At 39.3% G+C, this 27,860-nt stretch overlaps 4 protein-coding genes across 5 annotated transcripts; 3 read left to right on the forward strand and 1 right to left on the reverse strand.

The window, feature by feature from the left end:
• The first annotated feature begins 4,034 nt into the window (after nucleotides 1-4,034).
• On the forward strand, nucleotides 4,035-7,356 carry LOC149400930 (uncharacterized). Its single transcript, XM_089612155.1, has 3 exons — nucleotides 4,035-4,734; nucleotides 6,182-6,428; nucleotides 6,771-7,356. Exons 1-3 carry the CDS (start codon nucleotides 4,387-4,389, stop codon nucleotides 7,127-7,129), a joined length of 954 nt encoding a protein of 317 aa, XP_089468281.1. The 5' UTR covers nucleotides 4,035-4,386; the 3' UTR covers nucleotides 7,130-7,356.
• A 591-nt stretch (nucleotides 7,357-7,947) lies between these two features.
• On the forward strand, nucleotides 7,948-9,312 carry LOC149400931 (HXXXD-type acyl-transferase family protein). The gene has a single exon (XM_089610550.1). It carries the CDS (start codon nucleotides 7,948-7,950, stop codon nucleotides 9,310-9,312), a length of 1,365 nt encoding a protein of 454 aa, XP_089466676.1.
• Nucleotides 9,313-9,913: 601 nt separating this feature from the next.
• Nucleotides 9,914-27,793, forward strand: GRV2 (DNAJ heat shock N-terminal domain-containing protein). Of its 2 annotated transcripts, XM_089613364.1 has the most exons (22): nucleotides 9,914-10,871; nucleotides 11,248-11,481; nucleotides 11,727-11,814; nucleotides 11,911-12,119; nucleotides 12,736-12,837; nucleotides 12,914-12,976; nucleotides 13,108-15,345; nucleotides 15,593-15,955; nucleotides 21,059-21,199; nucleotides 21,405-21,797; nucleotides 21,895-22,389; nucleotides 22,487-22,710; nucleotides 22,795-23,139; nucleotides 23,592-23,886; nucleotides 24,474-24,929; nucleotides 25,015-25,360; nucleotides 25,444-25,787; nucleotides 25,869-26,324; nucleotides 26,419-26,543; nucleotides 26,634-26,757; nucleotides 27,163-27,231; nucleotides 27,322-27,793. In XM_089613364.1, exons 1-22 carry the CDS (start codon nucleotides 10,440-10,442, stop codon nucleotides 27,505-27,507), a joined length of 7,728 nt encoding a protein of 2,575 aa, XP_089469490.1. In that variant the 5' UTR covers nucleotides 9,914-10,439; the 3' UTR covers nucleotides 27,508-27,793. The 2 variants fall into 2 exon arrangements, with proteins under 2 accessions (XP_089469490.1, XP_089469491.1); XM_089613365.1 differs by lacking the exons at nucleotides 9,914-10,871; nucleotides 11,248-11,481; nucleotides 11,727-11,814 and having other exon boundaries at nucleotides 12,726-12,837.
• LOC149400933 (uncharacterized) lies at nucleotides 19,181-20,656 on the reverse strand. The gene is made up of 2 exons (XM_089612789.1): nucleotides 19,594-20,656; nucleotides 19,181-19,273 (listed from the first exon to the last, which is right to left on the reverse strand). Exons 1-2 carry the CDS (start codon nucleotides 20,636-20,638, stop codon nucleotides 19,239-19,241), a joined length of 1,080 nt encoding a protein of 359 aa, XP_089468915.1. The 5' UTR covers nucleotides 20,639-20,656; the 3' UTR covers nucleotides 19,181-19,238.
• Nucleotides 27,794-27,860: the final 67 nt, after the last annotated feature.

Raw genomic sequence — 27,860 nt, forward strand, 5'->3', positions numbered from 1 at the left:
GTCGATCAACACAACCAAGAGAGCGTTACCATGGCGCTTAGAGGCTACAGATTTAGTCAGACTGGATTTTTGTACTAAATTTACCAAAATTAACACAAATAAACATAAATTTATAGACAATAATGCAGATTTACATAAAAAAAATTAACATAAATAAACACAAACTTAGTGATAATGGTGGTGGTAGTAATAGTGGTCTAGAGATTCTTCGTTCGGCTTCGTGTTGAACCGAATGATCTTCTACAGCTTGTTGTTCTCGCCACGATGGTTCTATATCTCCAATTGTATCTCTGAACAAAAAAGTCCGATATCAAAACGAGATCAAGTATAGAAAAAGAGAGTGAGAGACTACACAATGATATAATTTTGGTCTTTATTTAAACAAATTTGAGAAGGCATCACTAATGTAACGTGGTGTAAAGCTAGCAAAATAGCAGTACGATGAGAGAACAATAAGTTGTTCATAATGATAAAATCAACAAATAATTAGCAAAATAGCCAACTCAAACGTTGAGAATTGCTAAATAATCAAGGTTTTGTAAATATTAGGTAAATAGCCAGCAGATTTTAATTACACATCTAAGTTTACTAAAATGCCCAAACTTCTTCCCGCCCAATCGATTATGCTGATAATATAAAAAAATCCAAGTAAATCGGGATTTCAATACGAGAATCGAGGTCATTAAACTCAAATTGATAACCGCTCCAGACGGTTCATTTTCTCACATTTAGGAAAAAATAAAAGAGAGTTTACCCCAAAAAAGAAAGCTCTACTTTCTTCCCCGACGAGGAAATCCGTTCATCTTCCCCGACGAACGATTTCGGCTGCCGAAGTTATAACTGGTATGCTTATGTAAAGGGTTTTGCTATTTAAATTAGTATTTACTGATATTGGATAGAGATTTACTCACAAAAAGAAAAAAAAAATATTTGATTTGTTTTTGGATCGATTATTGAATAACATCGATTCTTTGGGTTCATTTTCTTCATCTGGATTAAAGCTAAAAATATTCGTATTCAAAAATTTTGATTTTTGTCTTAAACCCTAGAAATTTGCAGACGAGATTATTTACATGTATTTACTGTAAAATATGTAAAGTCCAAAATTTGTTATATCTAGTGGACGATTTTAGGGGGGTTTTGGGTTATATATGGCTTGGAGTGTGTAAATAATGAAAATATGTTTGCATGTATATGTCAATGGTTTAGGTATGAAGTTGTTCATGAATATGATGTCTAGGTATTTTACATGTTGTTGTTTCTTTATATTTACCTATATTTACTGCAGAATATGTCAAGTAAAAAAGTTGCTAAATAGGAATATTAACACGTATTTACAGCAAACAGGGTTAATCGGGCTCAACTACGATGACGAGAACAAAAACAGTTGTCGTAAATAAAAAATAAATAACGTCTAATATATAAGGAAATAAAATAACAATAAAACACCCACGTAAATTTCAGTTGCTACATATAAGGAAATGAAATTAAACCCCAAATTATGTTCATACTTAATTTAGGGAATTCTGAAACAATCCAAAAATTCAATTTCTGGGAATCCTGAACAATTCAAAATTCAAATAATTTCCGGATTCAAATCTAAGAGGACAATCTCCGGAATTAAAAAATAATCTGATTGGTCCACTTCATCCAAGTGTCTATTTACCTAATATTTACAAAACATTGGCTATTTTGCTAAATTACCCTAAAATCAATTGTGGTAGCTAGTTTGGTCTAGCGGTAATCACACACATACATCGACGGATATGTCATGAGTTCAAGCTTCATGGGATGCATAAAATGCATGCCCCCTTAGGATTTATTTTAAATTATGTAATATTGGTCAATTGTGCCACATGTGCTTTGCATTGCTAATATATCATGTAATCTTGATCAATAGTGTTATTTCTAAAAAAAAATGATAAAATCAATCATTCTTGGACGTATTCAGTAAATTAATACTATTTAAAATGATTAGACCCTACTAGATCTACAAAAATCGCATAATAAGACACGTAATCAAACTCATTGTCCTTATTTCTATAATTATGGAAATATTAATTACAATTAGTTTTTTCAAAGTTTTATAAATAATAATAATTTTGTTTCAAATTTCATGTAAAAAAATAACTTAAAACCCACAAATCAATTACTTTATCCATGTTTTTTTATTAGCATTGAAATGTAATGCTATCTTTTCGTAACTTTTTGCCACATTTCATGTATTTAAATGTTTCTATTTTTTTAACTTTAAATCAACTTACTATCCACATTTTACGTGATTTTATCTAACTTTGAATGAAATACCAACTCTTTTAATTTTTATTCAATTTGTTTCACCTCTCGAATTGAAAGTTTATTGTCTTCGTATATATGAAAGTTATTGTTTTCCGAAATGAAAATTTATTATCTTATGAAATAGAAGTATTATCTTCTGAAATGGAAGCTTATTGTCTTTCCTACATAAAAGTTTTATTATTCTTCTAAAAATCTTATGAAATATATTACTTTAACTTCTTACCACTCACCTCATTTCCACAAAATAAATAAACACAATTATATATATATATATATATATATATATATAAATATATATATATATATATATATATTCTTAAACATCATAATTTTTATCATTACACATATTATCGAAAATGGGTTTCTTGATTTTTTTTAAATATCTAACAATAACTAATTTTTAAAAAAGAAACTAGTGTCTTACTAAAGCAATAACTACTCAATATACATAAAAATAATCTCATGTACTGTACAAAATCCTTCGTAAAATTGACTTCTCTTTATTCCTTTGTATTTTATTGTTTGTTTGAAATGCTAAGAACAAGAGATTCTTTGAAAGAAAAAAAAAAGAATCCGTACTAGATTACCTCGTGGACATCAGTTTTTTCTTTGAGAATTTCAATCTTTTCAATACAGAGTGTCATTTACTCATAGTTTGGCGAGTGATCCTGAACCCAGACATGATTGCTTCCAAGCTAAATAGATGCCACCAAGTTACGACCACTACATGCTCAACATCGATGCATCAATTCCAAAATCTTCAAGCTGCATTGATGTCGAAGCCTTCTTTCGCAACTGCTCTGATTTGGTAATATGGCTGCTTTGGCTAAAAGTCTTCCATGAAAAGTCACGATTAAAGAAGCTTAAGCTCCCGCTCTCTGCCTTGGCTTATCATGGGCTTTGGAAGTGTTTTCGCATATCCACTTTGTGGAGTCAGATGCTAAGATGGTGGTTCAAACTCTCGAGAAGTACTCTATTTTCAAAATGAGTTTGGTTGCATTTTGTCAGATGTATATAATTTATTGTCAAATTTCTAAGAGTAAAGTTGTCGTACAGGGTGGCTAATATGGTGTCTCATAATTTAGCAACTTAAGCTCTTTTTATAGATGATAAACTCATTTAGTTGCAGGATACCCCTTTTTCGATAGAGTCTGTGATTAATAAAAAACATTGAGATTAATAATAGATTTCTATTTCTCCAAAAAAAAAAAAAAAAGTCAACAAAGAAAAATGTGATTTTCAATTGATATAAGTACTATCCATATTAAAGACTATTTATTTCGATAATTTTCCAATAACAAGGGAACTTATTCCTAATATAATTTCTGAATCTTAAAAATTCATACATTATAAATCTTCATAATTATAACTCTTAAAACTCTAAAAATTCTTATACTTATGTATACGAGAGCACTCACTCAAATTATTTTTCAATATGTGGACTAAATAACCGTTAAGCACCTTTTCTATCTTCATATACATTACTTTCCACTTACTTTTATATCAAGACCGTAAAAAGAGAAACGTTAAAGTGATTATCAAGATTCAAATTATATAAAAATGAGATACGTTAAAGCTCGAGGACTAGACTGAAATATGAACCAGAGTTTAGGGCTGTCTCTATCAGTATAAGTATACCTGTCACACACACGCGCAAACGCACAGTGAGAGAGAGAAATAAAAGGCGAGTGGTGGTCTCAAAGTGTGTATTATTTTCACAGTTTGTTTTCTCTCATACAATAAAATAAATAAATAAAAACACAGAGAAGAGAGACTCTTCACTCTTCTTCTCATTTTCCATCCCTGTTTCTCTCTCTCTAAACATATCTATCGAAATAAAAATAAAAATCTCATCTTCGTTGCTCCGAAACAATTCGTTTTAAGCTTCGTCTGGTATCAGATCAAAATCCAAGTCTCTCTCTCTTTCGCTCTCTCGCTCTACAGAATCGTTAAATCCGAGCTCGAGATAGAGGAAAAAAACGTTTCTTTTCTGTTTTTTCTCTGTAACGGACAATCGAAACCCTAATTCACATCTCTTTCCTCGTTTGATTTCAATTCCGTGTGTTGTTTGGCGGCGGGGAAGAAGAAATGGCTGGTGGAGGAGCGGGTAACAGGAGGGAGGTCTCGTCGGCGATTAGCAGCACCAACGTTTTCGCGGCGCTCGGGAGCTTGAAGAAGAAGAAGAAGAAGACGGCGTCGAAGGCCGACGACGGAGCTTCTGCTGCCGCGGCGGCGCCGAAGGAGGTGATTTGGGCTCCGGCGCCGCTGACGAAGAAGTCATGGGCTGACGTGGACGACGACGACGACGACGATTACTACGCCGTCACGGCGCCGCCTCAGGCTCCGGTCTGGGCCGCCTCCGCGGCGGAGGAATCGGAGTCGGCGAAGGAGGTCGATGCAGAGGCTGATGAGGCTGAAATGGAACATGCTCTAGAGGTATGAGTTCTTTTTTTGTTTGGATTTGTTTTGGTGGTGTAAATGTTTAATCCTTGTTAGGTCTATGGTGATCTGTTTTTGCTCTGTGGATGTTTGGTGTTTGATTAGTAATTTCGAATAAAAAATGGATTGTTCCTTGAGAATGTGTATCGTTTTTGCTTCCTTTAAATTAATTTTTCTGGAGTTCATTATAAAATATTTGACAACATGATCAAGAAGACTAACTGCAGGGGATTTTCTGTTTAATTGACATGATATTATACTAGTATCTTTGATTGTTGGGTTCTTGGTCATCTGAATTAAGTAGACTGATTGTGTTAGTAATTTCATGAAGAAAATTAATTTTCCTATTTAGGTCACGTTTTGCATTGAAATAATTGTACTCAGCTGAGTACTTTCTTTTAAACAGTAATTTTTAGGTCAACGACTCGTCGATTAATGAAAATGAAGTGGATAAGGTATTTTAGATCTGCTTCGGTTACTCTTTGATTGAGATGCTTCAGCGCTTTGAGTGTTGCTTGAATGATAACGGTTTGCTCAACTTAGCTTACACGTGTTTATGTGATCGTATCTTTGTTTCTTTCCAAGCGGTACTCCGCGGCTTTTGGGGGTGCAATGAATTTATCTCTCTGTTGCTATTTTTAACTCTATTGAACTACTTTGTCGTTTGCGATGCCCGGGGATTGGATATGGTATATCGTTATAAAGTTTCAGCTATAGATAACAAAGTTTACGGATAGTTTCCGTTGTCGTGCTCCTTTCTTAAGCGACACATGTTGGTTGATTTTAGAAAATAGGGAAATTTGCTGAGTGGCTAGGAGATTTCTGTCTTGTACTAATAAAGCAATATGACCAGGTTTGTTAGACTTTGGTTTTGTCAGGTTATATCGCTACGAGTAGGAGTTGGAATATTTTGAATTTTATATATGCAATATGTTTAAAGTGTTACGTCGTCATGTCAAGTGTGCAAGCCATATAAGTCGTACGTAAATCTTATGGAAGTTATCTTGATAACTAAATATGTGGTATGACTACTTTTCCGACCGTTGCAAATGTTGAAATATTGAAGATTTTTTTTTTAATTACCTTTTATGTGCACGTGTCGTAATTTCTTAGGATGATATCATTGGAAGTAGTTTAAAGGAAGTAAGACAAGCCAGCCTGAGAGAATCTATTTAGACTAATCCTATCACCCAACGTTTTCCGATGCAACTATAACTTATAAAAGAAGTTGGTGCTATTATTGTATTGCTGATAGAATCGAAAGGAATCTCATATGCAGAAGGCTGAACCTTTTAGGCCATTGCGAAAAAAATGTTTGTTTTTCACCTTCATACTCTATTGGGCATATAGAAGATCCCTGATCCTAAAATGTTTAAAAACACTGCCAAATTTCTTGAAATAGCCAAAATTAAGAGCTGTTCTGTTTACGTTCTCATGTTTGCAGGTAAGCGAGAGTGAGGAAGAAGGTGCCGATGAAGTTGATGATGATGTGGATGAAGAGCGTGACAATGAGCCACCACAAACCGAGTCCCGTAAGAAGACTCCTGAGGCTATCGTCCCGCCTAAAGAATCAGAAAGACAGCTTTCCAAGAAAGAACTGAAGAAGAAGGAGCTTGAAGAACTCGATGCCGTTCTTGCTGAGCTAGGCTTGAGTACTAAAAGTGAAGCCAGTGGTCAGGATGACTCTAACGGTAAAATTTTCATTTCTTGCAACATTGTTAGAGGTGCTTTCCTTGTTTTAATATCAACATCAGAGTTTAATAGTACGAGTTCCCTTCTTTTCCCTTAGAGTATTTGACATTTTACAAATATTAAATTAGAGTAGCGGTTGATTCATCAAGTTTATAATTTACACTGATTACTTTCACATGTTTGCCCGTATAGCCCCATGGTTATATTTGGTTGTGTAGTTTCAAGTAAACAAAATGTATTTGTTGTTCCAGAGTAGTAGTTTACCACAGCATATAATGATTTTGGACTGGCTTTTCGGCACCGGTTGATCTTTCGCTTAACTTTATTTTATCACGCCGCAGAGAAAAAAGAAGAAAATTTTAATGGGGAAGCGGAGAAGAAGGAGAATCCAGGGGAGAGCAAGTCCGCGAGGAAGAAGAAGAAGAAGGAGAAGACAAAGGAGGCAAAAGAATCCCAAGACCAAGCAGAGGGAACAAATGTCGATGAAGCCACCGCTGAGGCTGAGAAAGCAGAGGATTTGTCTGGGGTCGATATGAAAGAGAGGCTGAAGAAAGTATCGTCGATGAAGAAGAAGAAGTCGAGCAAAGAAATGGACGCCGCTGCCCGAGCCGCTGCGAGCGAAGCTGCCGCGAGGAACGCAAAGATTGCTGCTGCGAAGAAGAAAGAGAAGAATCACTATAATCAGCAGCCGGTTAGGTAAGGTGTGGTGCCCAATTTTGTTGCAATCTGTATGTGCTGTGTTCTGTCATATATGAGCATCTGTACTTTTCATTTGTTGTTGGAGGCAACAATAAACACATTTAGGAACTGCTTTTTTCTCCTTCTTTTTGAATATTTATTTTGAACTTGGGATGTTGAGAACCTTTTTTACTCACAGGAAAGGAAAGATGAATCTTTATATCTTCTTCATGTTAAATTTTTGGTGGATGTGTGGGTGTGACTTTTGATTATTATGTGACTAGATTGCCTGTTGGCTTGATTTAAGAAGCGCCCATTAGGAAGAGAGAGATGCCATGGTTTTTAAACCTGAAATGTCTTTGCACTATTCTTTGCATAACCCTGTGTTTTTTTTTTTTTCCTTCTAAAAATATCATAATGTAAGAATATCATGATTCACACGGGTCTCGGTGAAAGGTGAGTTTCTGAATGATATGGTTACCATTAGGTTGCTATTAACAAAAATGATTACTAGACATTTTAGTAGCTGTGATTATTGTTAGATTTATTGCTATTGTGATTAAGCACTGTTTCTCATGTCAATTTTGATCTATTTAACAGTTTCTTTCTGTGTGACCCTTGTAATAATTTTTTTAAGCATTTGAAACAAGTTCATGCAAAGAAGCAATCCATTAAAAAAATCTACAAATTTCCAATCAAACTACCAACAGATTCTCACCAGACGTCATTTATAGTGTTTTTTTTTATCCAAACCAACCGTGTTTGCATGTTAAGACAAAAGCAGCTCTTCTACAAATGTCACCTCTCCTCTACACCAGCCTTTTCAACATTCATTCACAAATGTCTTCGTGGATCAAAGAACTACATTTTCCTAGCCTCAACATCCCTTTAACCATCATCCAAATGTTTCGAGTATTGCCCTCATTTCCCATACCTGTCCAAACTCTCTACCTCTCTAATCTCGATAACATGGTCGGGTCTCGAGTTTTCACTCCAACGGTCTACTTCTACCCGTCTAGTGGGGGTTCCAAGCCACCAGTGGTTCAGACGCTGAGGAAGTCCCTCTCGAGTGTGCTTGTACCATATTACCCTTTTGCTGGTCGGTTACGTGAGAAAGACAATGGGAAGCTAGAAGTGTGTTTTGGGGAAGAACGTGGTGCTTTGATGGTGGAGGCACGCTCGGAGATGGCCTTGGAAGATTTAGGCGACCTCACGGTACCAAACCCTGCTTGGACGCCATTAATTTTCAGGTTTCCTAGTGAAGAGCCGTTCCAAATTCTTGACATGCCGTTGCTCATAGCTCAAGTGACCATTTTCAGATGTGGAGGTTTCAGTATTGGTTTGAGATTGTGCCATTGCCTTTGCGATGGACTCGGGGCAATGCAATTCATCAAAGCGTGGGCCGAGACTACCAAAGAAGGGAAACTTGTCACCAACCCTGTGCCATGTTGGGATAGGGAGTTCTTCAAACCTCGTGAACCACCATTAGTTAAATTTCCTCATGTCGAGTTCAAGAGAATTGACGACTATTCGAGCCTTGCAACAAGCTTATCTCAACAAGCCGTTCAAAAGTGTTATAAAATCAGCTATGATTTTCAATTACTGCTGAAAAATCTAGCCAATGTAGACGGCACATCTATTGTCTCAACCTTTGATGCTCTAGCGGCTCATATTTGGAGATCGTGGGTCAAGGCTTTCGATGTTAAGCCATTAGATTACGAACTTAGGCTCTCCTTTTCAGTTAATGCTCGTCAAAAATTGAACAATCCACCATTAAAAGATGGTTTCTACGGGAATGTTCTTTGTGTGGCTTGTACCACAAGCAAGGTGTCTGATCTCATCCATGGCCATCTCTCCGACACGGTTCGATTAGTATGTGAAGCAAGAAGAGGGATGTCAGAGGAGTACTTGAGGTCCACAGTTGACTATATTGAGGTAAATATGCCAAAGAGGGTCGAGCTAGGGGGAAAATTGACCATGACCCAGTGGACACGCTTCTCGCTTTATGAGTGTGCTGATTTCGGATGGGGAAGACCAATTTATGTTGGTCCTATAGACTTGACCCTCACACCACAAGTTTGCGTTTTGCTTCCCGAAGGAGGTGTTGATTCCAACGGGTCAATGGTCGTGTGTCTATGCTTGCCCGAGTTTGCGACTGAAAAATTTACAAAGTTGTTATGTCTTGACGATTTGTTAGAAAACTAGAGAAATAAATTGCTAAAGATTTATTTTTCAACATCCCATTTGTTGTTGATGGCATGCCAATTTGGTTTTATAAAATATGCAAGTTCATAGCAGGTGATCTAATTTTATAGGTGGCAAAACTGTATAGCCTGTTGTGTATATCACAAGCACAACCCAAAAATAAATAAATGCGTTTTTATAAATAGATAATATAATTCTCATCATAACACTTCCTATCTATAATTGAGTCATGAAACATGTTTTTTTTCTTCTTCTTTCCAATAGCAAGAATCCTACCGTACTATTCAAATTAATCTTTAATCCTATTATAATAATAATAAATAAAAAAAACGTATAATAGTTAGTGACAAAAACTATAAATGGTTGTCTTATCCTACGATTTAATTTATAATCACACACAGATCCTTTATTCAACATTCCCAGAATACTGTTGGGTTTTATGGTATGTTCGTCAAAGTCCAATAAAGTCCAAAAAACGGTTCGGACGAAGCTAGATGTCAACCTCGCCAAAATAGTATGAAGCCCAACCGGTTCTAAACAGAATAGACTTTTCCTAATTGACAAATAAAAAATAATAATTACTAATAAATTAATAATCGAAAAGAAGCAAACTTCCTCGTCGAGACAGTCTCTTCTTCTCTTCTATAACAGCGAAGCAAAATATATCACACCTTTCTCTCATTTCATTTCATTTGATCCAACCTGTCAATTCCATTCCTCGTCTGTTTCTCCACCGATTCCATTCCGATCGATTTCTACGAATCACTCGTTCCAATCCGATCGATTTCTCACCTCTCCGATCTCTCTCTTCGTATCCGCAACCAATCTCCAGATTCGAGTCTGTTACGATCGTCTCTGTTCGCTTCCATGGTGTGTATTGGTCGAATTAGGGTTTAAGTGAGATTGGGAGGCCGGTTTCGCAGCCATAACCGTAAGAGCTGGGGGCGAATCAGTCGCGGTCTCAGCGGACGCCGCCGAGAACGCCATCGCCGGCGGGACTTTGGTTCCTTTTCCGTCCAAACAATGTTCCGCGCGCAGACACGCTTCACTATCTCCCAAACGTCCAGTCTGTGAACCGCCACGCTCCGCCGCAACAGCACGATCACAAGCCAGCTTCGTCGACACCAATGGACAGCTCCAGTTCTTTGCCGTCGAATCCCAGCCCCTCCGCCGCGCCGCCGCCCGAGGAGCCGGAGTATTTGGCCAGGTACTTGGTCGTGAAGCACTCATGGCGTGGCCGTTACAAACGGATTCTGTGCATTTCTGGAGTCACCGTGAGCACTCTTGACCCGTCCACGCTCACCGTCACGAACTCCTATGACGTTGCCAGTGATTTCGAGGGTGCCACGCCGATAATCGGGCGTGATGAGAGCTCCAACGAGTTCAACCTAAGTGTGAGGACCGATGGCAGAGGGAAGTTTAAGACGATGAAATTCTCGTCGAGGTACAGGGCTAGCGTGCTGACGGAGCTCCATCGAATTCGATGGACTAGGTTGGCGCCGATAGCGGAGTTTTCCGTTCTTCACCTCCGTCGCCGTAACTCAGAATGGGTTCCTTGTGTAAGTGGCTTGTTCAAGATGTGTATCATTAATGTTTGATTGTTACATAAAGATTATCTGGAATTCAGATTATTACATTGGTTTTGTTATACTGCATTTGCTTATCTGCTGGCTTATAATTGTGTAAGAATACTTAGGTTAGGCTCATAAAGTTGCCACTTTTTTCAATGGTTTTTAAAAGATTAGTGTAATGGTCAGGGATAAGGATACTAAGTTGATGGCTTTTGAATAATATAGCCTTAATATTTACTGTTTCTTCTCTTGGATAACACGAAAGGGCATAAGAGATATTGCTAGGTTTGACGTTAGGCCATAATACATGGCCATTCATTGAACGGCTTATCTTATACTGTGCAAAAATTGTTGATCTTTGTAGAAATTAAAAGTTACCTATGTTGGGATCGAAGTTCTCGACTTGAAAACTGGAGACCTACGCTGGTGTTTGGACTTCAGAGATATGGATACTCCAGCCGTTATTCTTCTTTCTGATGCTTATGGGAATAAAACTTCTGACAATGGAGGATTTATTCTTTGTCCTTTGTATGGAAGAAAATCAAAGGCCTTTAAAGCTGCTTCTGGGACAACAAATTCTGCCATTATTGCTTGTTTGGTAAAGCTGATTTCTTGTTCCTCTACGTTGTTAGATTTATGTTAATAGGAATCCTATTCTTCCAAAGGGCTATTATATTCACCTTTGTGAAACATTCTCAATTCATTAATTTCAGAAGATAAGTTGATTCATTACGAGGATACTTCAAGATAAAGTGCCTGCTCGAGAAAACTTACATGATGCTATGTGCTTACTATTTCTTTCTTCTAGTTGGATCATGAATAACGAGAGCATTCTTTGTGTAGGCTAAAACAGCAAAATCCATGGTTGGCTTGTCAGTATCGGTGGACACTTCTCACCCCTTAACTGCAGCGGACTACATAAAACGAAGGGGTAAATAATGTCAAATTTTTTTTGCTCTATGTAATTATTTATTTAATTTTTTGTGTCCTATTTTATATGTTTCTTATTTTTCTATGGTAAATGCAGCAAAAGAAGCTGTTGGAGCCGCAGAAACCCCATGCGGTTGCTGGTCTGTTACAAGGTTGAGATCTGCTGCCCATGGAACTCTTAATGTTACCGGTTTAAGTTTAGGTGTTGGCCCAAAAGGTGGCCTTGGTGAGCAGGGAGATGCTGTATCTCGTCAACTTATTCTTACAAAAGTTTCTATTGTGGAAAGGCGTCCAGAGAATTATGAAGTAAGCTACTGAGTTCACTTAAGCTGTTTTTGCAAAAAATAAATAATAAAGTATTGAGCTTTCAATTTCATAGTACTAGCTTAGTTTACTCATACACCATGCATTTTTGTGTGGTCAGTACGTGTTATTTTCATTTTAGCTATCTAAAAATCTGCAGTGAGGGTATCCGTTGATAGGTTGAGAAAGAAACAGTTGTCGAACGAGTCAGCAATGCGTTTTAAAACTCATGGATTCCAATCAGCATCACAGGGTTTTGCATAATTTTACTTGAGATTGGAAATGAGAACTACAATGAGTTAAATCCGACACGCCACTAAATTTGTATGTCTGAGGATCCATAGGTGGACTTCCATAGTATATGAAATAGCTATACGTTCAGGTCATAGATATTGAGCATAACTAAGTATTAGTTTACTCACCGATTATGTCTCTAAGTTTAATTTTTCTAGGATATACTTATTTGTTCTGACATGGTGACTGGCAATCTCTTGCATCATCTTTATAAAATCTTCATCTTTCTTTCCCACTCTCTTACTATGATACATATTTAGTCCCATCTGGTATGAGGTGTATTGCTTTATATCAAATTTTGAGAATGGTCACTAGATGTGTGCAGGCTGTTATTGTTCGACCGTTATCTGCAGTGAGCGCCCTGGTTCGATTCGCGGAGGAGCCACAGATGTTTGCTATTGAGTTTAATGATGGATGCCCTATTCATGTAAGAAAAATAAAGTGTATTTAGTGCATCATATTCTTTAATGCAAATTTCTGACGTGAAGGAACATGATTTGTAGGTCTACGCAAGTACGTCGCGTGACAGCTTACTCGCTGCAGTTTTGGACATGCTACAGACAGAAGTAGGTTGATCTGCCCTGGTCATTAAGAGTTTTATTGGCAAAATATCTATTGTCCTGAATTTCAATGCATGCATTTATGTTTGATATCTTTCTGTGTGAATATTTATCCTCTTGGATTGACAATTTTGCAGGGCCAATGTGCGGTACCAGTTATACCAAGATTGACAATGCCTGGCCATCGCGTTGATCCACCTTGCGGTAGAGTCTGCTTACAAGCTGGAAAACAAAGCCCCAATGCTGCTAATGCTGACATGGAAACTGCAACCACGTTTTTGAAACATCTAGCAGCGGCTGCAAAAGATGCTGTTGCTGAAAATGGTACTGTTCCTGGATCAAGGGCTAGACTATGGCGGAGAATCAGGGAGTTTAATGCATGTATACCTTACAGCGGTGTTCCTCCTAGTATTGACGTGCCTGAGGTAACTTTGATGGCCTTAATCACAATGCTCCCATCTGCACCAAATCTTCCTCCCGAATCCGCTCCATTGCCTCCTCCTTCCCCTAAAGCTGCTGCAACAGTAATGGGCTTCGTGGCATGTTTACATAGATTGCTAGCTTCAAGAAGTGCATCTTCACACGTTATGTCTTTCCCTGCTGCTGTCGGACGAATAATGGGATTACTCAGAAATGGTTCCGAGGGTGTAGCTGCTGAAGCTGCTGGGCTTCTTGCAGTACTCATCGGTGGTGGTCCTGGAGATACGAATATGCTTTCAGATTCTAAAGGAGAACAACATGCTACCATAATGCACACAAAGTCGGTGTTATTTTCTGATCAGGGGTACATTATCATTCTTGTGAATAGACTGAAGCCAATGTCTGTATCTCCTCTACTATCAATGTCTGTTGTAGAGGTTCTTGAGGCAATGATATGTGATCCCCAAGGAGAAACTACGCAATATACAGTTTTTGTCGAATTGTTAAGACAGGTGGCTGGTCTGAAGCGTCGATTGTTTGCATTATTTGGGCATCCTGCTGAAAGTGTCAGAGAGACAGTAGCTGTGATAATGCGTACAATTGCAGAAGAAGATGCGATTGCAGCCGAGTCTATGCGTGACGCTGCTTTGCGAGATGGTGCCTTGGTTAGGCATTTATTGCATGCATTCTATCTTCCTGCAGGGGAGCGCCGTGAGGTTAGTCGACAGCTTGTCGCTCTTTGGGCAGATTCCTATCAACCGGCATTGGTTTTGTTGTCTAGAATTCTCCCTCCAGGGCTTGTTGCCTACTTGCACACACGTTCTGATGGAAGCCCATCGGAAGAAGGCTCACAAGATGGATCATTGACCAGTAGAAGACACAGGCGTCTGCTCCAACAAAGGAAAGCTCGTGCAGGGAGAGGAATAACAGCTCAAGAGCATTCCTTACCTTCTAATGATTATGAAGTTGGTGACCCAGCAAAGCAGATGAGCCCATCAGCTTTCAAAGGTTCGGATAGCTATCAAAGGTCAGCCCAAGAGGCTAGTTATGGGGTGGCGTCAACCAGCCAATCTTCTGTTCCTCAAACAGCGGAGAATTTCGCTGGTCAAGCATACTCTACAGGGGTCTCTATGAGCGACCATTCAGCGGCGTTAGCTTCTACTGGGATTTCATCTGTGAATACACTTGAGCCTGGTGATTTAAATGCTTCAGGTACAACTGATGTGAATATGTCCGGTTTCCAGAATACAGGCCTTCCCGCTCCTGCCCAAGTTGTTGTAGAGAATACTCCAGTGGGTTCTGGCAGGCTACTTTGCAATTGGCCTGAATTCTGGCGGGCTTTTAGCCTTGACCATAATCGTGCAGATTTGATTTGGAATGAGCGCACAAGGCAAGAATTGAGAGAGGCTCTGCAAGCTGAGGTTCATAAGCTAGACATTGAAAAGGAGCGCACCGAAGACATTGTTCCTGGAGGTGCTTCCATGGAAAGTGATTCTGGGCAAGAAAGCATGGCACGGATTTCATGGAATTATTCTGAGTTTTATGTAAGGTACCCTAGCCTGTCCAAAGAGGTCTGTGTCGGTCAATATTATTTGCGGTTGCTTCTTGAGAGTGGCAGTGGTGGGAGGGCCCAGGATTTTCCGCTGCGTGATCCGGTTGCTTTCTATCAAGCACTCTATCACAGATTCTTGTGTGACGCAGACATTGGGCTTACAGTAGATGGCACTGTTCCAGATGAAATGGGTGCATCTGATGATTGGTGTGACATGGGCAGATTAGATGGTTTTGGAGGAGGTGGAGGCTCAGTGCGAGAACTTTGTGCAAGAGCAATGGCAATAGTATATGAACAACACTACAAGTTAATTGGTCCTTTTGAGGGCACTGCTCATATTACAGTTCTCTTGGATAGGACGGATGATAGGGCATTAAGGCACCGCCTTCTTCTTCTCTTGAAGGTAATCGAAGATTCTGTAGTCATTTTTCCTTATAAATAAGTTCTTTTTCCCCCACAGAACAGTTTTCAATTTGTAAAAAAAAAATTTTACTTCTATAAGAAAGACTGTTTTGTTTCTGCTACAGACCCCCATAGAATATTGGTCCAGTTAAAGTGTACTCTCTCACTTTTCTTTTTTCCTCTTCAAAGTCTTAGTATGCTTGGCTCTTCTGTAATAGAAATTGCTTGACTGTTTACCGATATTGCAGGCCTTAATGAAGGTTTTATCGAACGTTGAGGCTTGTGTTTTGGTTGGAGGATGTGTATTAGCTGTTGATCTGCTGACATCAGCGCATGAAACTTCAGAGAGGACTGCCATTCCGCTGCAATCGAATTTAATTGCTGCTACTGCTTTCATGGAGCCGCTCAAGGAGTGGAAGTTTGTTGATAATGATGGGGAGGAAGTTGGACCTGTGGAGAAGGATGCAATAAGAAGATTCTGGTCAAAGAAGGCTATTGATTGGACAACTCGTTGCTGGGCGTCAGGCATGCTAGACTGGAAGCGGTTGCGGGATATCCGCGAACTACGCTGGGCATTAGCCAGTAGAGTTCCCGTGCTCACTCCAGCTCAGGTATAGTGATTGCAAAAGCGTGTGTATATATATATATATATATATATATATATATATATATATATATATATATATCTAAGAGAAAAGTATTGAGCGGAATAGTTCTATTCTCATTAATCTGAAATATTTATAGAGTACAATTAGGTTAACTACTTCCTAAAATAAAGCAATAAAAATCTGTTATAATTACAGCATAATAAAATCAGAATAAAAAACAAATAATACAATTAAAGCTAATTCCTAAAAAAGGTGCAGCTAATATTCTCTACCGACTAACACTCCCCCTCAAGTTGGTGCAAAGATATCTATCATGCCCAACTTGCTAACGAGTTCTTCAAACTTTTGACGATAAAGCCCTTTGGTAAGTACATCTGCGAGTTGTTCCGTTGTTGGAACAAAAGGTATACAAATTTCTCCTCTCTCCAACTTCTCCTTGATGAAATGACGATCAATCTCCACGTGCTTAGTTCGGTCATGCTGGACTGGATTGTGTGCAATGCTGATTGCTGATTTGTTGTCACAAAACAGTTGCATAGGAGCTTCGAAATTGATCTTCAATTCTTCCAGGATGCCTCTCAACCACATCACCTCGCATAATCCTTGAGCCATAGCTCTAAATTCCGATTCAGCACTGCTTCTAGAGACCACATGCTGCTTCTTTGTCCTCCATGTCACAAGATTTCCCCAAATGAACGTGCAATAGGCTGAGGTAGATCTTCGATCGTCTGAGTTTCCTCCCCAATCAGCATCCGTGAAGACCTCAACTTGTCTGCTCTGATTTTTAGTGAAGAGTAGACCCTTTCCTGGACTTCCTTTGAGGTAGTGCAGGATTCTATAAACTGCCTCGAGATGTTTTTCTGAAGGATTATGCATAAATTGACTAACCAGGCTCACAGCATAGGCAATGTCAGGTCGAGTGTGAGCCAGGTAAATCAGTTTTCCAACAAGTCGTTGATATCTCCCTTTATTTGCTGGAACATCTTCTTCTTCTTCTCTTCGGAGCTTGTGATTTGGATCAATCGGAGTAGAACACGGCTTGCAGCCAAGTAGACCGGTTTCTTTTAACAAATCCAACACATACTTTCGTTGAGATATGGCAATTCCGCGGTCTGATCGAGCTATCTCCATTCCCAAGAAGTACTTGAGATTTCCCAAGTCCTTAATCTCGAATTGTTTTGCCAGAAATTCTTTTAACTCAGTCAGCTCACTCTCGTCGCTGCCTGTCATCACTATATCATCTACATACACAATTAGGATGGCGATTTTACCTTCCTTGTTATGTTTGTAGAACATTGTGTGATCAGAATGAGCTTGCCGATAGTCCTTCTCCTTCATGGCCTTGGAGAATCTTCCGAACCATGCCCGAGGTGATTGCTTGAGACCATATAACGCCTTCTTTAGTCTGCACACATCTCCACTAGGATGTTTGTCAAATCCAGGTGGAAGTTGCATGAACACCTCTTCCTCCAAGTCTCCATTTAGGAATGCGTTTTTTACATCAAACTGTAACAGAGGCCAATCTTGGTTCACAGCTAGGGACAATAAGACTCGTACCGTGTTGAGCTTTGCCACCGGAGCGAATGTTTCTTCATAATCCAGCCCGTAGGTTTGTGTAAAACCTCGAGCGACAAGTCTGGCTTTGTAACGCTCTACCTGACCATCAGCTTGATATTTGATCGTGAATATCCACTTACACCCAACAACATGCTTTCCCTCAGGCAGGTGTATCACCTCCCACGTGTCATTCTTCTTGAGTGCTCGCATCTCTTCCAAGACAGCCTCTTTCCACCGTGGAATACTTAGTGCTTCCTGTATAGAACTCGGGATCTCATCAGTGGTTATGCGGGTGATAAACGCTCTAAAGGCTGGAGATAGGTTCAGGTAGGATACATAGTTTGACAATGGATAAAGGGGATGTTTGGTGCATTCTCGAACACCTTTTCTAAGGGCTATTGGGTCCTCAAATTGAGTTTGTAATGGTTCAAAGGTGTTACTTTGTTCAATATGGGCCGGTTCTTCTAAGGTTTCATCAGAAAGAGTGGGAGAATTGTTACCTTGACTGGAGCTTGGATCCGATGAAGACATTGTTTCAAGTATCGGAGACTCGTGACTCCCCCTTGAGTGAACACGTAATTCAGAAGTTGGGTCCTCAGCAGAACTAGTTTGAGTGTCATTATCTAGTGAAATATTCGGTGTGGCATTAACATTATCAGGTTCTAAGTTTTCATTTGTTACTTGCCTTGGTAAAACATCAGTTAATTCCCAAAAACGATCTTCAATATGAGTGATCTCCCCCTGAAGAGAAGTTTTTTCAAAAAAAGGTTTTGATTCAAAAAATGTGACATCACTACTTGTGAAGAGTTTACCCGAGCTCGGATCAAAACATTTAAAACCTTTTTGAGTCGGTGAATATCCTAAAAAAATGCACTTAATGGCTCTAGGATCTAATTTTCCCCTATTCTTATCATGAACATGAATAAAGGCAACACAACCAAAGACTTTCAGAGGAACATGTGTAAAGCATCGGTTTTCAGGAAAATATTTTTGAAGAGTATTTATCGGTGTGTTATAGTTCAATACTTTGCTTGGCATTCTATTAATTAGATATGAAGCAGTAAGTATTGCCTCACCCCAAAATCTTTTTGGAACATTCATAGAAAACATTAAAGCTCGGGTAACTTCTAGTAGATGTCTATTTTTTCTTTCGGCAACACCATTTTGTTGCGGTGTATCAACACACGAACTGTGGTGGATTATGCCTTTTTCATTTAAAAAATCTCCCATAATTTTATTGAAGTACTCCCTTCCATTATCAGTTCTGAGAATTTTGATATGAGTTTGAAACTGATTTTTTATCATTTTGTAAAAATTTTTGAACGTACTAGCAGCATCAGATTTTTCTTTTAATAAATAAATCCAAGTATTTCTAGTATGGTCATCAATGAAAGTGATAAACCACCTAGATCCTGAGAGATTTGTAACCCTTGAAGGCCCCCACAAGTCACTATGTATTAGAGAAAAAGGTTTACTCGGTATGTACTTTAGAGCAGGAAAAACAGATCTTTTATGCTTAGCTAGTTGGCAGATTTCACATTGCAAAGTGTCCACATCTTTATTCTTAAACAAAACAGGAAATAAATGTTTTAAGTATCCAAAACTAGGATGACCTAACCGAAAATGCCATAACAATATTTCATCAGATAATGATAATAAACTAGAAGTTTGAGGTTGCTGAATTTGTTTACTCAAGTTGGAGCCTATGTAGAAGAGTCCCCCACTTTCCTTAACATTGCCAATCATCTTCCCCGAGCGCCGGTCCTGAAGAAAGCAACCAAAGGAATTAAAGGTAAACTGGTAGAAAGAACCGAAGACAAGTTTGCTCACGGATAAAAGGCTACATGCAAGATTGGGAACATGTAACACATTATTTAGGGTAAGGAGTGGTGAGACAATGACAGAACCCTTTCCAGCAATTGGTAAGAAAGAGCCGTTAGCAATTTTTACCTTTAGGGAACCTGAACAAGGAAAATAGGAGCTAAAAACATAAGATGATCCTACCATATGGTCTGTTGCCCCAGAGTCTATGATCCAAGGATTAGTATCTCTGATTTTGACGTTCATGGCTGATATAAAGGTACCTTTTTGAGCTAAGGAAGAGGATGGGGTTGTGGATGATGATGACTGATGAGAATTCCACAAGTTAAACATTTGTTCTAAGTTTTCTTTGGTGAAGAAGGGCTGTTCGGAAGCTGCTGACTCGGTGAAGACGTGAGTGGCGTGGGAGGCAGCCTTGTCACGAGCTGATCGATGTGATGGCTGGAAGTCTTCAGGCTTTCCATGAAGTTTCCAGCACTTGGCTTTCACATGGCCGGGTTTGTGGCAGTGGTCGCAGATGGGACGTTCACCTCTCTTTTGGAAGCGACTTGTCATGGCCGTAGTTTCAACCGGGTTTGCAGGTTCATTGCCTTTCGGCCCGAGCATAACCTGGCGACGGCTTTCTTCTCTTCGTACCTCTGCAAAAGCCTCTCGGGAATTGGGCAGTGGCTCTCGTCCGAGGATTCTTCCCCTGACTTCATCGAGATCTTTGTTTAGCCCGGCCAAGAAGTCGAAGACTCGGTCTTTCTCCACCATTTTCTGATAAAGTGCACTGTCGGTGGAGCAGCTCCACTCATAGCTGCAATACAGATCTAGTTCCTGCCATAGAGTCCTTAGATCAGTATAGTATTGAGTGACAGTCTTCTCACCTTGTCTTGCTTTTCTCAGACGAGTCTTTATCTCGAACAGTTGGGCAGCGTTGCCGAGATCCGAGTAGGTCTCTTTTACTGCACTCCAGATTTCGCTAGCGGTTGGTAGGAAGAGGTATGATCTTCCTAGACTCGTCTCCATAGAATTCACCAACCACGACATGATCATGGAGTTTTCAGCCTCCCACGTTCCATAGGCTTCATCAGATTTTTTCGGCTGCACAGTAGATCCTGAAAGGTAGCCAAATTTTCCTTTACCTTGGACATACAATTTGACCGATTGAGACCACTCCATGAAATTTCCTCCATTCAGCCTGTGAGAGGTTATGGAGAGGGTGTTGGTATGGTTTTGATCGGAATGACCAGTAGAGGAACTCGGTCCACCAGACCGAGGGGAATTTCCGGTTGAACCGGTACTAATAATACTCGGATCAGTCATGATAATTGGCTGAACCGATTAGATAGGTGTTTAGGGTGTTTGCTGCTCTGATACCATAAGAGAAAAGTATTGAGCGGAATAGTTCTATTCTCATTAATCTGAAATATTTATAGAGTACAATTAGGTTAACTACTTCCTAAAATAAAGCAATAAAAATCTGTTATAATTACAGCATAATAAAATCAGAATAAAAAACAAATAATACAATTAAAGCTAATTCCTAAAAAAGGTGCAGCTAATATTCTCTACCGACTAACAATATCATTCTTTTTCTACATGGTAGCGTTTTGTATATTTTCCCCCTTGTACTATTTCACTTGCTACGTGTTCTGGTTTCAAGGGTTTTTAGTTGTTTTATCTGTCACGGATAAACTTTATCATTCTCTGTTTAGTAGATTTGAGAATGTATTTCGCACTCAGGTAGGGGAAGTAGCACTGGTCATTTTGCATAGCATGGTGTCTGCACATTCAGATCTGGATGATGCTGGAGAGATAGTTACTCCGACTCCTAGGGTCAAATGGATCTTGTCAAGTCCACGTTGCCTTCCACATGTTGCGCAGGTAATATATTTAGTTTAATACATGTTGGCTTTGCATTTTCGATTAATCTTTTTTGTGTAATTATGGCTTTTTTGCCTCCTTAATATAAGTGTTCTTGTTAAAAAAAAAGTGTTTACTACTGCCCAATCCTCGTTTTTATTCAGCTCATTGATCATATGTATTTGATGCTGTCAGTTTCTCAATCTTTTTGCTATAATTTATTTAGGCTATGCTCTCTGGGGAACCAAGTATTGTGGAGGCTGCTGCTGCTTTGCTGAAAGCTATTGTTACCAGAAATCCCAAGGCCATGATTCGTCTATACAGCACTGGTGCATTCTATTTTGCGTTAGCATATCCTGGATCTAATTTATTTTCTATTGCCCAACTATTTTCGGTAACTCATGTACATCAAGCGTTTCATGGGGGCGAGGAAGCTGCGGTGTCTGCGTCGTTGCCTCTGGCAAAACGCAGTGTTTTGGGTGGTCTTCTTCCCGAATCCTTGTTGTATGTATTGGAACGGAGTGGTCCAGCTGCATTTGCAGCTGCTATGGTTTCTGATTCTGATACTCCGGAAATTATATGGACACACAAAATGAGAGCAGAATATTTGATTCGTCAGGTACTTGAGAAGTTCTGATACTGCATAAATAGTTCTTTTTTTCCCTGCACACAGACCTCATTCTAGAATATAAAACTCACTTCTTTCCATCTCGCAGGTCTTGCAGCATCTTGGTGATTTCCCCCAGAAATTGTCACAACACTGCCATACTCTATATGAATATGCTCCTATGCCACCGGTGACGTACCCAGAGCTACGAGATGAAATGTGGTGCCACCGGTACTACCTACGTAACTTATGTGATGAAATTCGGTTTCCAAACTGGCCTATAGTTGAGCATGTTGAGTTTCTTCAATCATTACTTGTAATGTGGCGTGAAGAACTTACAAGAAGGCCCATGGATCTCTCAGAAGAGGAAGCTTGCAAGATACTAGAAATATCCCCGGAAGATGTATCTAGCACTGAAGTAAATAAGAAGCATTCTTTGGAAATTGGTGTCGAGGTGTCTAGCCTATCTAAGCAGATTGAGAATATTGATGAAGATAAACTTAAACGTCAGTATAGAAAACTTGCCATGAAGTACCACCCTGATAAAAACCCAGAAGGAAGGGAAAAGTTCCTTGCTGTACAGAAAGCTTACGAGCGTCTCCAGGTAACCATGTGGCTGTAGTACTGGCATGAGTTCTTGCAATGAGAAAAAGAGGTTTATTATCTATGAGCTTACTAAAATTCTAAAATGATTGTCACAGGCCACCATGCAGGGCTTGCAAGGTCCCCAGCCTTGGCGGTTGTTGCTATTGCTGAAAGGCCAGTGTATCTTGTACAGACGATATGGAGCCGTACTCGAGCCATTTAAATATGCCGGTTTTCCCATGTTACTCAATGCTGTTACCGTTGACAATGATGACAACAATTTCCTTGCCTCAGATAGAGCACCTCTCCTAGTTGCGGCATCCGAACTAATTTGGCTGACGTAAATTCATTTTACTTGATCAGTCTATACTGCCTAAACCTTTAGACATTAGTACTGATTTCTTGTTGTTGCTTTCATTTTTAGGTGTGCATCGTCTTTATTGAATGGTGAAGAACTTGTGAGAGATGATGGGATTCAACTTATGGCTACTCTGCTTTCACGTTGTATGTGCGTAGTACAGCCAACTACTTCAGCAAATGAACCATCAGCCATAATTGTTACAAATGTGATGCGAACCTTTTCTGTCCTGAGCCAGTTTGAAAGTGCAAGAGCTGAAATACTCGAATATTCTCGACTCATTGATGACATTGTGCACTGTACTGAACTTGAGCTAATACCTGCGGCAGTTGATGCTTCACTCCAGACTATTGCTCGAGTTTCTGTATCCTCTGAATTGCAGGATGCGTTGATAAGAGCTGGGGTATTATGGTGAGTGCGCGATTGTCTTGGGGTTTCTTTTTAATTTTATTTTTCCATTTTATTAATCATTTTTATGTTACTGGCATGATTACTGCATAATTAGTTTTTTTTTTTTTTAAATAACTGAAAATATATTTAAAGAAATGAAGAAAAGAAAGCTTCATCTAAAACAAAGCAAGATACAGTTACTCCATTATTAGTTGAAGTTGGTGGCAAGTTCTACCTCCAGATGATTTTTCTGGGCACTCTTTAATTGAGAGTGCTTAATTGCTATTGCGTAGAAATTCATAGATACACATGATAGGAGTAAAGCTAAACACAGTATATATTCTCAGTTAACTGTATTTATATTCAATCTAGCTTAAGCACCTTATGTCTTATGACGTGCGGTACTAGATATTGTAATATCTAGATGAAGCATGTGTTCTCAATTAACTGTGTTAAAATCTGGTTTATCTTAGGTACCTTTTGCCCTTGCTGCTTCAATATGATTCAACTGCGGAGGAATCTGATGCTCCAGAATCACATGGTGTTGGTGCTAGTGTACAACTTGCTAAAAATTTGCATGCCAGGCGAGCATGCCAGGCATTATCACGGCTTAGCGGTTTGTGTAGTGATGAGAATTCAACACCTTATAATCAGGCTGTGGTTGATGCTCTTAAAGCCTTGCTCACGCCTAAACTTGGTAGCATGCTAAAGGACCAAATACACAAAGATCTATTAGCCAGATTGAATGCAAACTTAGAGGCTCCTGAGGTAGAGAAGGATATTTATTTTATTTTTCTAAATCTTGTTACTTGTGGGAAAAAAATTTAGTGGTGGTTCATTTTTTCTTTTGTATGATTGTCTTACATTACTATTTCTAGGATGATTATCTAGATTACCTAGCTTGATTTCATCACTTAACTTTACGGCACAATGCATTTTTCTGTATGATATTCCGATTCGCAAATAGAAGGTTGTTTCTTTTACGATATTGGGTCAAACACCCAATTGTTTGATTGTGGTTCAGAAAAAGCATTTGACCTAATTGTTGTACAAGTGTTAGGAGATCCTTATGCATTTTGCTTTCTCTGTTAGGCAATATCCAATGGTTTAATGGTTTTTAGCATAGTATCTTCTTTCATGATAATTTGATTTTCTTCCTTTTTCTGATATTTAGCGCATGTTCATTCAACTTTTTATATGATAACAACCATTTGTGATTCTGATTTTGTCTCCAGGGAATATCCAATGATTTGATGGCTGCTGACATATATCTTCTTCTATGATAGTTTTGTTTCTTCTTTAGACGATTAGTATGCTTTATTCAACTATTTATACCATTATTATTTGTGTTACAGATCATCTGGAACTCTTCAACCAGAGCAGAACTACTAAAATTTGTGGATCAGCAACGTGCAAGTCAGAATTCGGATGGCTCATATGACTTGCAAGATTCACTTGTTTTTACATATAAGGCCCTATCTAAAGAACTCTATGTTGGCAATGTTTACTTGAGGGTTTACAATGATCAGCCAGATTTTGAGATCAGCGAACCCGAGACATTCTGCATTGCTCTTGTGGATTTTATCTCACATCTGGTGAATAATCCTATGGCTGCAGATTCTGATATGCAGGAAAAACCAGACTCTGGTGCCTCGTCTTCTGAGACATCTGAGCAACCCAATGATACTGGTGATGGATTAGATAGTGAAGAGAAAACTGATGGCTCTTCGTCCACATCTGTTGGACAGGTGGCTGAAAAAGAAGAATTTGGATTGGTGAAGAACCTAAAATTTGCATTAATATCGCTGCAGGTATGTTTTGTACTTTGGTTGTGGTATCGATATGGTATTATTGCTATGTTTTCCGTTAATCTTTGTCTCTCATTTTCACGTGTAGAATCTACTCACAAGCAACCCGAATTTGGCATCAATATTTTCCACCAAAGATAAGCTATTGCCTCTTTTTGAATGCTTCTCTGTGCCTATGGCATCAGAAAGTAATATTCCTCAGCTATGCTTGAGCGTGTTGTCACTCTTGACAAAGCACGCTTCCTGCTTGGAGGCCATGGTTGCAGATGGAACTAGTCTTCTTCTTTTGTTACAAATGTTGCACTCTTCCCCAAGCTGTCGTGAAGGTGCTCTTCATGTTCTTTATGCATTGGCGAGCACTTCTGAGCTTGCGTGGGCAGCTGCCAAGCATGGTGGAGTAGTCTACATTCTCGAGCTTCTATTACCTCTACAAGGTAAAATACTCCTGATCGTCGTTAAATTCCTCAAGTTAAAAGTTATATTTTACTTTCGTGGTGATAGAACTGCTCTTTTGCAGAAGAAATTCCGTTACAGCAGCGAGCTGCTGCAGCGTCTTTGCTTGGGAAGCTTGTTGGACAGCCAATGCACGGGCCTAGAGTTGCTATCACACTGGCAAGGTTTCTCCCTGATGGATTGGTGTCGATTATCCGTGATGGACCTGGTGAGGCAGTTGTAACTTCCTTTGAGCAGACTACAGAAACACCAGAGCTTGTGTGGACACCAGCAATGGCAGCTTCTTTATCTGCACAAATTTCAACAATGGCGTCAGAATTATACCGTGAACAAGTGAAAGGTCGTGTCGTTGACTGGGATGTGCCTGAGCAGGCATCTGGGCAACAAGAAATGAGAGATGAACCACAGGTATCAATGTTCACTTTAAAAAAAATGGGGTGGTTGTGCCTTTTCTCTGCTCAAATTATCTTAACTTCCAACATCATGCAGGTTGGCGGAATATACGTCAGGCTATTCTTGAAAGACCCTAAATTTCCGCTCAGAAATCCAAAGAGATTCTTGGAAGGACTACTGGATCAATATCTATCGTCAATTGCGTCCAGCCATTATAGCACGCAAGCTATGGACCCAGAATTACCTTTGCTGCTCTCAGCTGCTTTGGTTTCATTGTTGCGAGTTCACCCAGCACTTGCAGATCATGTTGGCTATCTTGGGTATGTTCCCAAACTGGTGGCTGCCGTGGCATACGAGGGAAGACGGGAAACAATGTCATCAGATGAGGCAAACAGTGGAGAGAAAACTGATGAACCCGATGACAGTACTTCGCAGCCCGTACAAACGCCTCAAGAACGTGTACGGCTTAGCTGTCTACGAGTCTTGCATCAACTTGCGGCTAGCACTACATGCGCTGAAGCTATGGCAGCGACCAGCGCAGGAACACCTCAGGTGGGTCAATAATTACGGTTATGAAATCATACACTTGTTTTATATCCATTCAATTCAATATGATTTAATCATGCTCACGGCTCTATGTTTTCAGGTCGTTCCTCTTCTCATGAAAGCTATAGGATGGCAAGGGGGAAGCATATTAGCTCTTGAAACGCTTAAACGTGTTGTTGGTGCTGGAAATCGAGCCAGGGATGCGCTTGTTGCACAAGGACTAAAGTGTGTAACCTTCTTTCTATTGTGATTCTGGTTTGTTATTTAAGATGATATTCCTGTGTGCTTAATGAAAGCGTGGTCTGGATAATTCAGGGTCGGTCTTGTTGAAGTACTGCTTGGTCTTCTCGATTGGAGGGCTGGAGGAAGGAATGGTCTTTGCTCTCAGATGAAGTGGAATGAGTCTGAAGCATCCATCGGCAGGGTCCTGGCAATTGAGGTTAGAATATTCACAATTCAAGCTGCCCTTCTTTCTCATTACAATTGCTCTTTGTTTATTGATTTCGCGTTACTTGTACCGTTTGTGTTATTTATATCGCTTTTGGGCCGGTGTACCATCATTTGTAGTTCCTTTCCCTTTCTTGGTTAGTTTCTTAAAGCTTCTATTAAAATATGTATACGTCAAGGTCTAATTGAATTCTTTCCTGGCTCCAGGCACGTTATAAATGAGAATATTTTCTATGAATGAAATTCATAGTTGATACGATCCACCAGCACATCACTGAGTTTCTGTTTGTAATATAATTCTATATATGTTGTGATTATCCTCCAAAAATCCTGTTGATCGAGCTACTTGGCTTCCACATCTTGTTCTTCGTGTATAAAATATGTTGAAAACACGCAGGTTTTGCATGCATTTGCAACGGAGGGAGCCCATTGTATCAAAGTGCGTGATATCTTGGATGCATCAGATGTAAGTCTTAAGACCGACCCATCTACTTCGTTTATATCTTTTTGTTTTTCCTTCTCCGTCTCCTCAATGTTTGCATTTGCATTGGGACAGGTTTGGAGTGCTTACAAAGACCAGAAACATGATCTGTTCCTGCCATCGAGTGCTCAATCGGCTGCAGCCGGAGTGGCTGGGCTGATCGAGAATTCATCATCGAGGCTCACTCACGCTCTCACCGCTCCGCCCACTTCCTCAAAGTCTCCCGCTTCCGCTTCCAATGGCAGACCAGACCTCTCCTAATACATCTTTCTCTGTATAGCACTGTACAGTCGCGTAACGTTAATTTTATTTTTATTTTTAAGATTTTGCTTTACCCATCTGCTCAGAGATTTCAATTGGGTGGATGACTTCAATTATAGAGTTTTTTTTTTTTTTTTTTTTTTTTTTTGTTTATTCTTCTGATAAAACAAGGAAATAAATATTTATTTGTTTATTATTATATGACTTGTAAAGTGTTATAATTTACTACCAACGTGCTACGTGGGTAGATTTTGTGTGAGTTGGGTTGGACTATTATTACGATCAACTCTTTTCTCTCTTTCATGTGTTGTAATTTTTGGCCTCGTAATTGGTTGTACAGTTTTGAATTTACT

This window comes from Urtica dioica, chromosome 4, assembly GCF_054948205.1.
Source record: "Urtica dioica subsp. dioica isolate 48M chromosome 4, U.dioica_male_clone48M_v1_H2, whole genome shotgun sequence".
Taxonomy (NCBI): domain Eukaryota; kingdom Viridiplantae; phylum Streptophyta; class Magnoliopsida; order Rosales; family Urticaceae; genus Urtica; species Urtica dioica.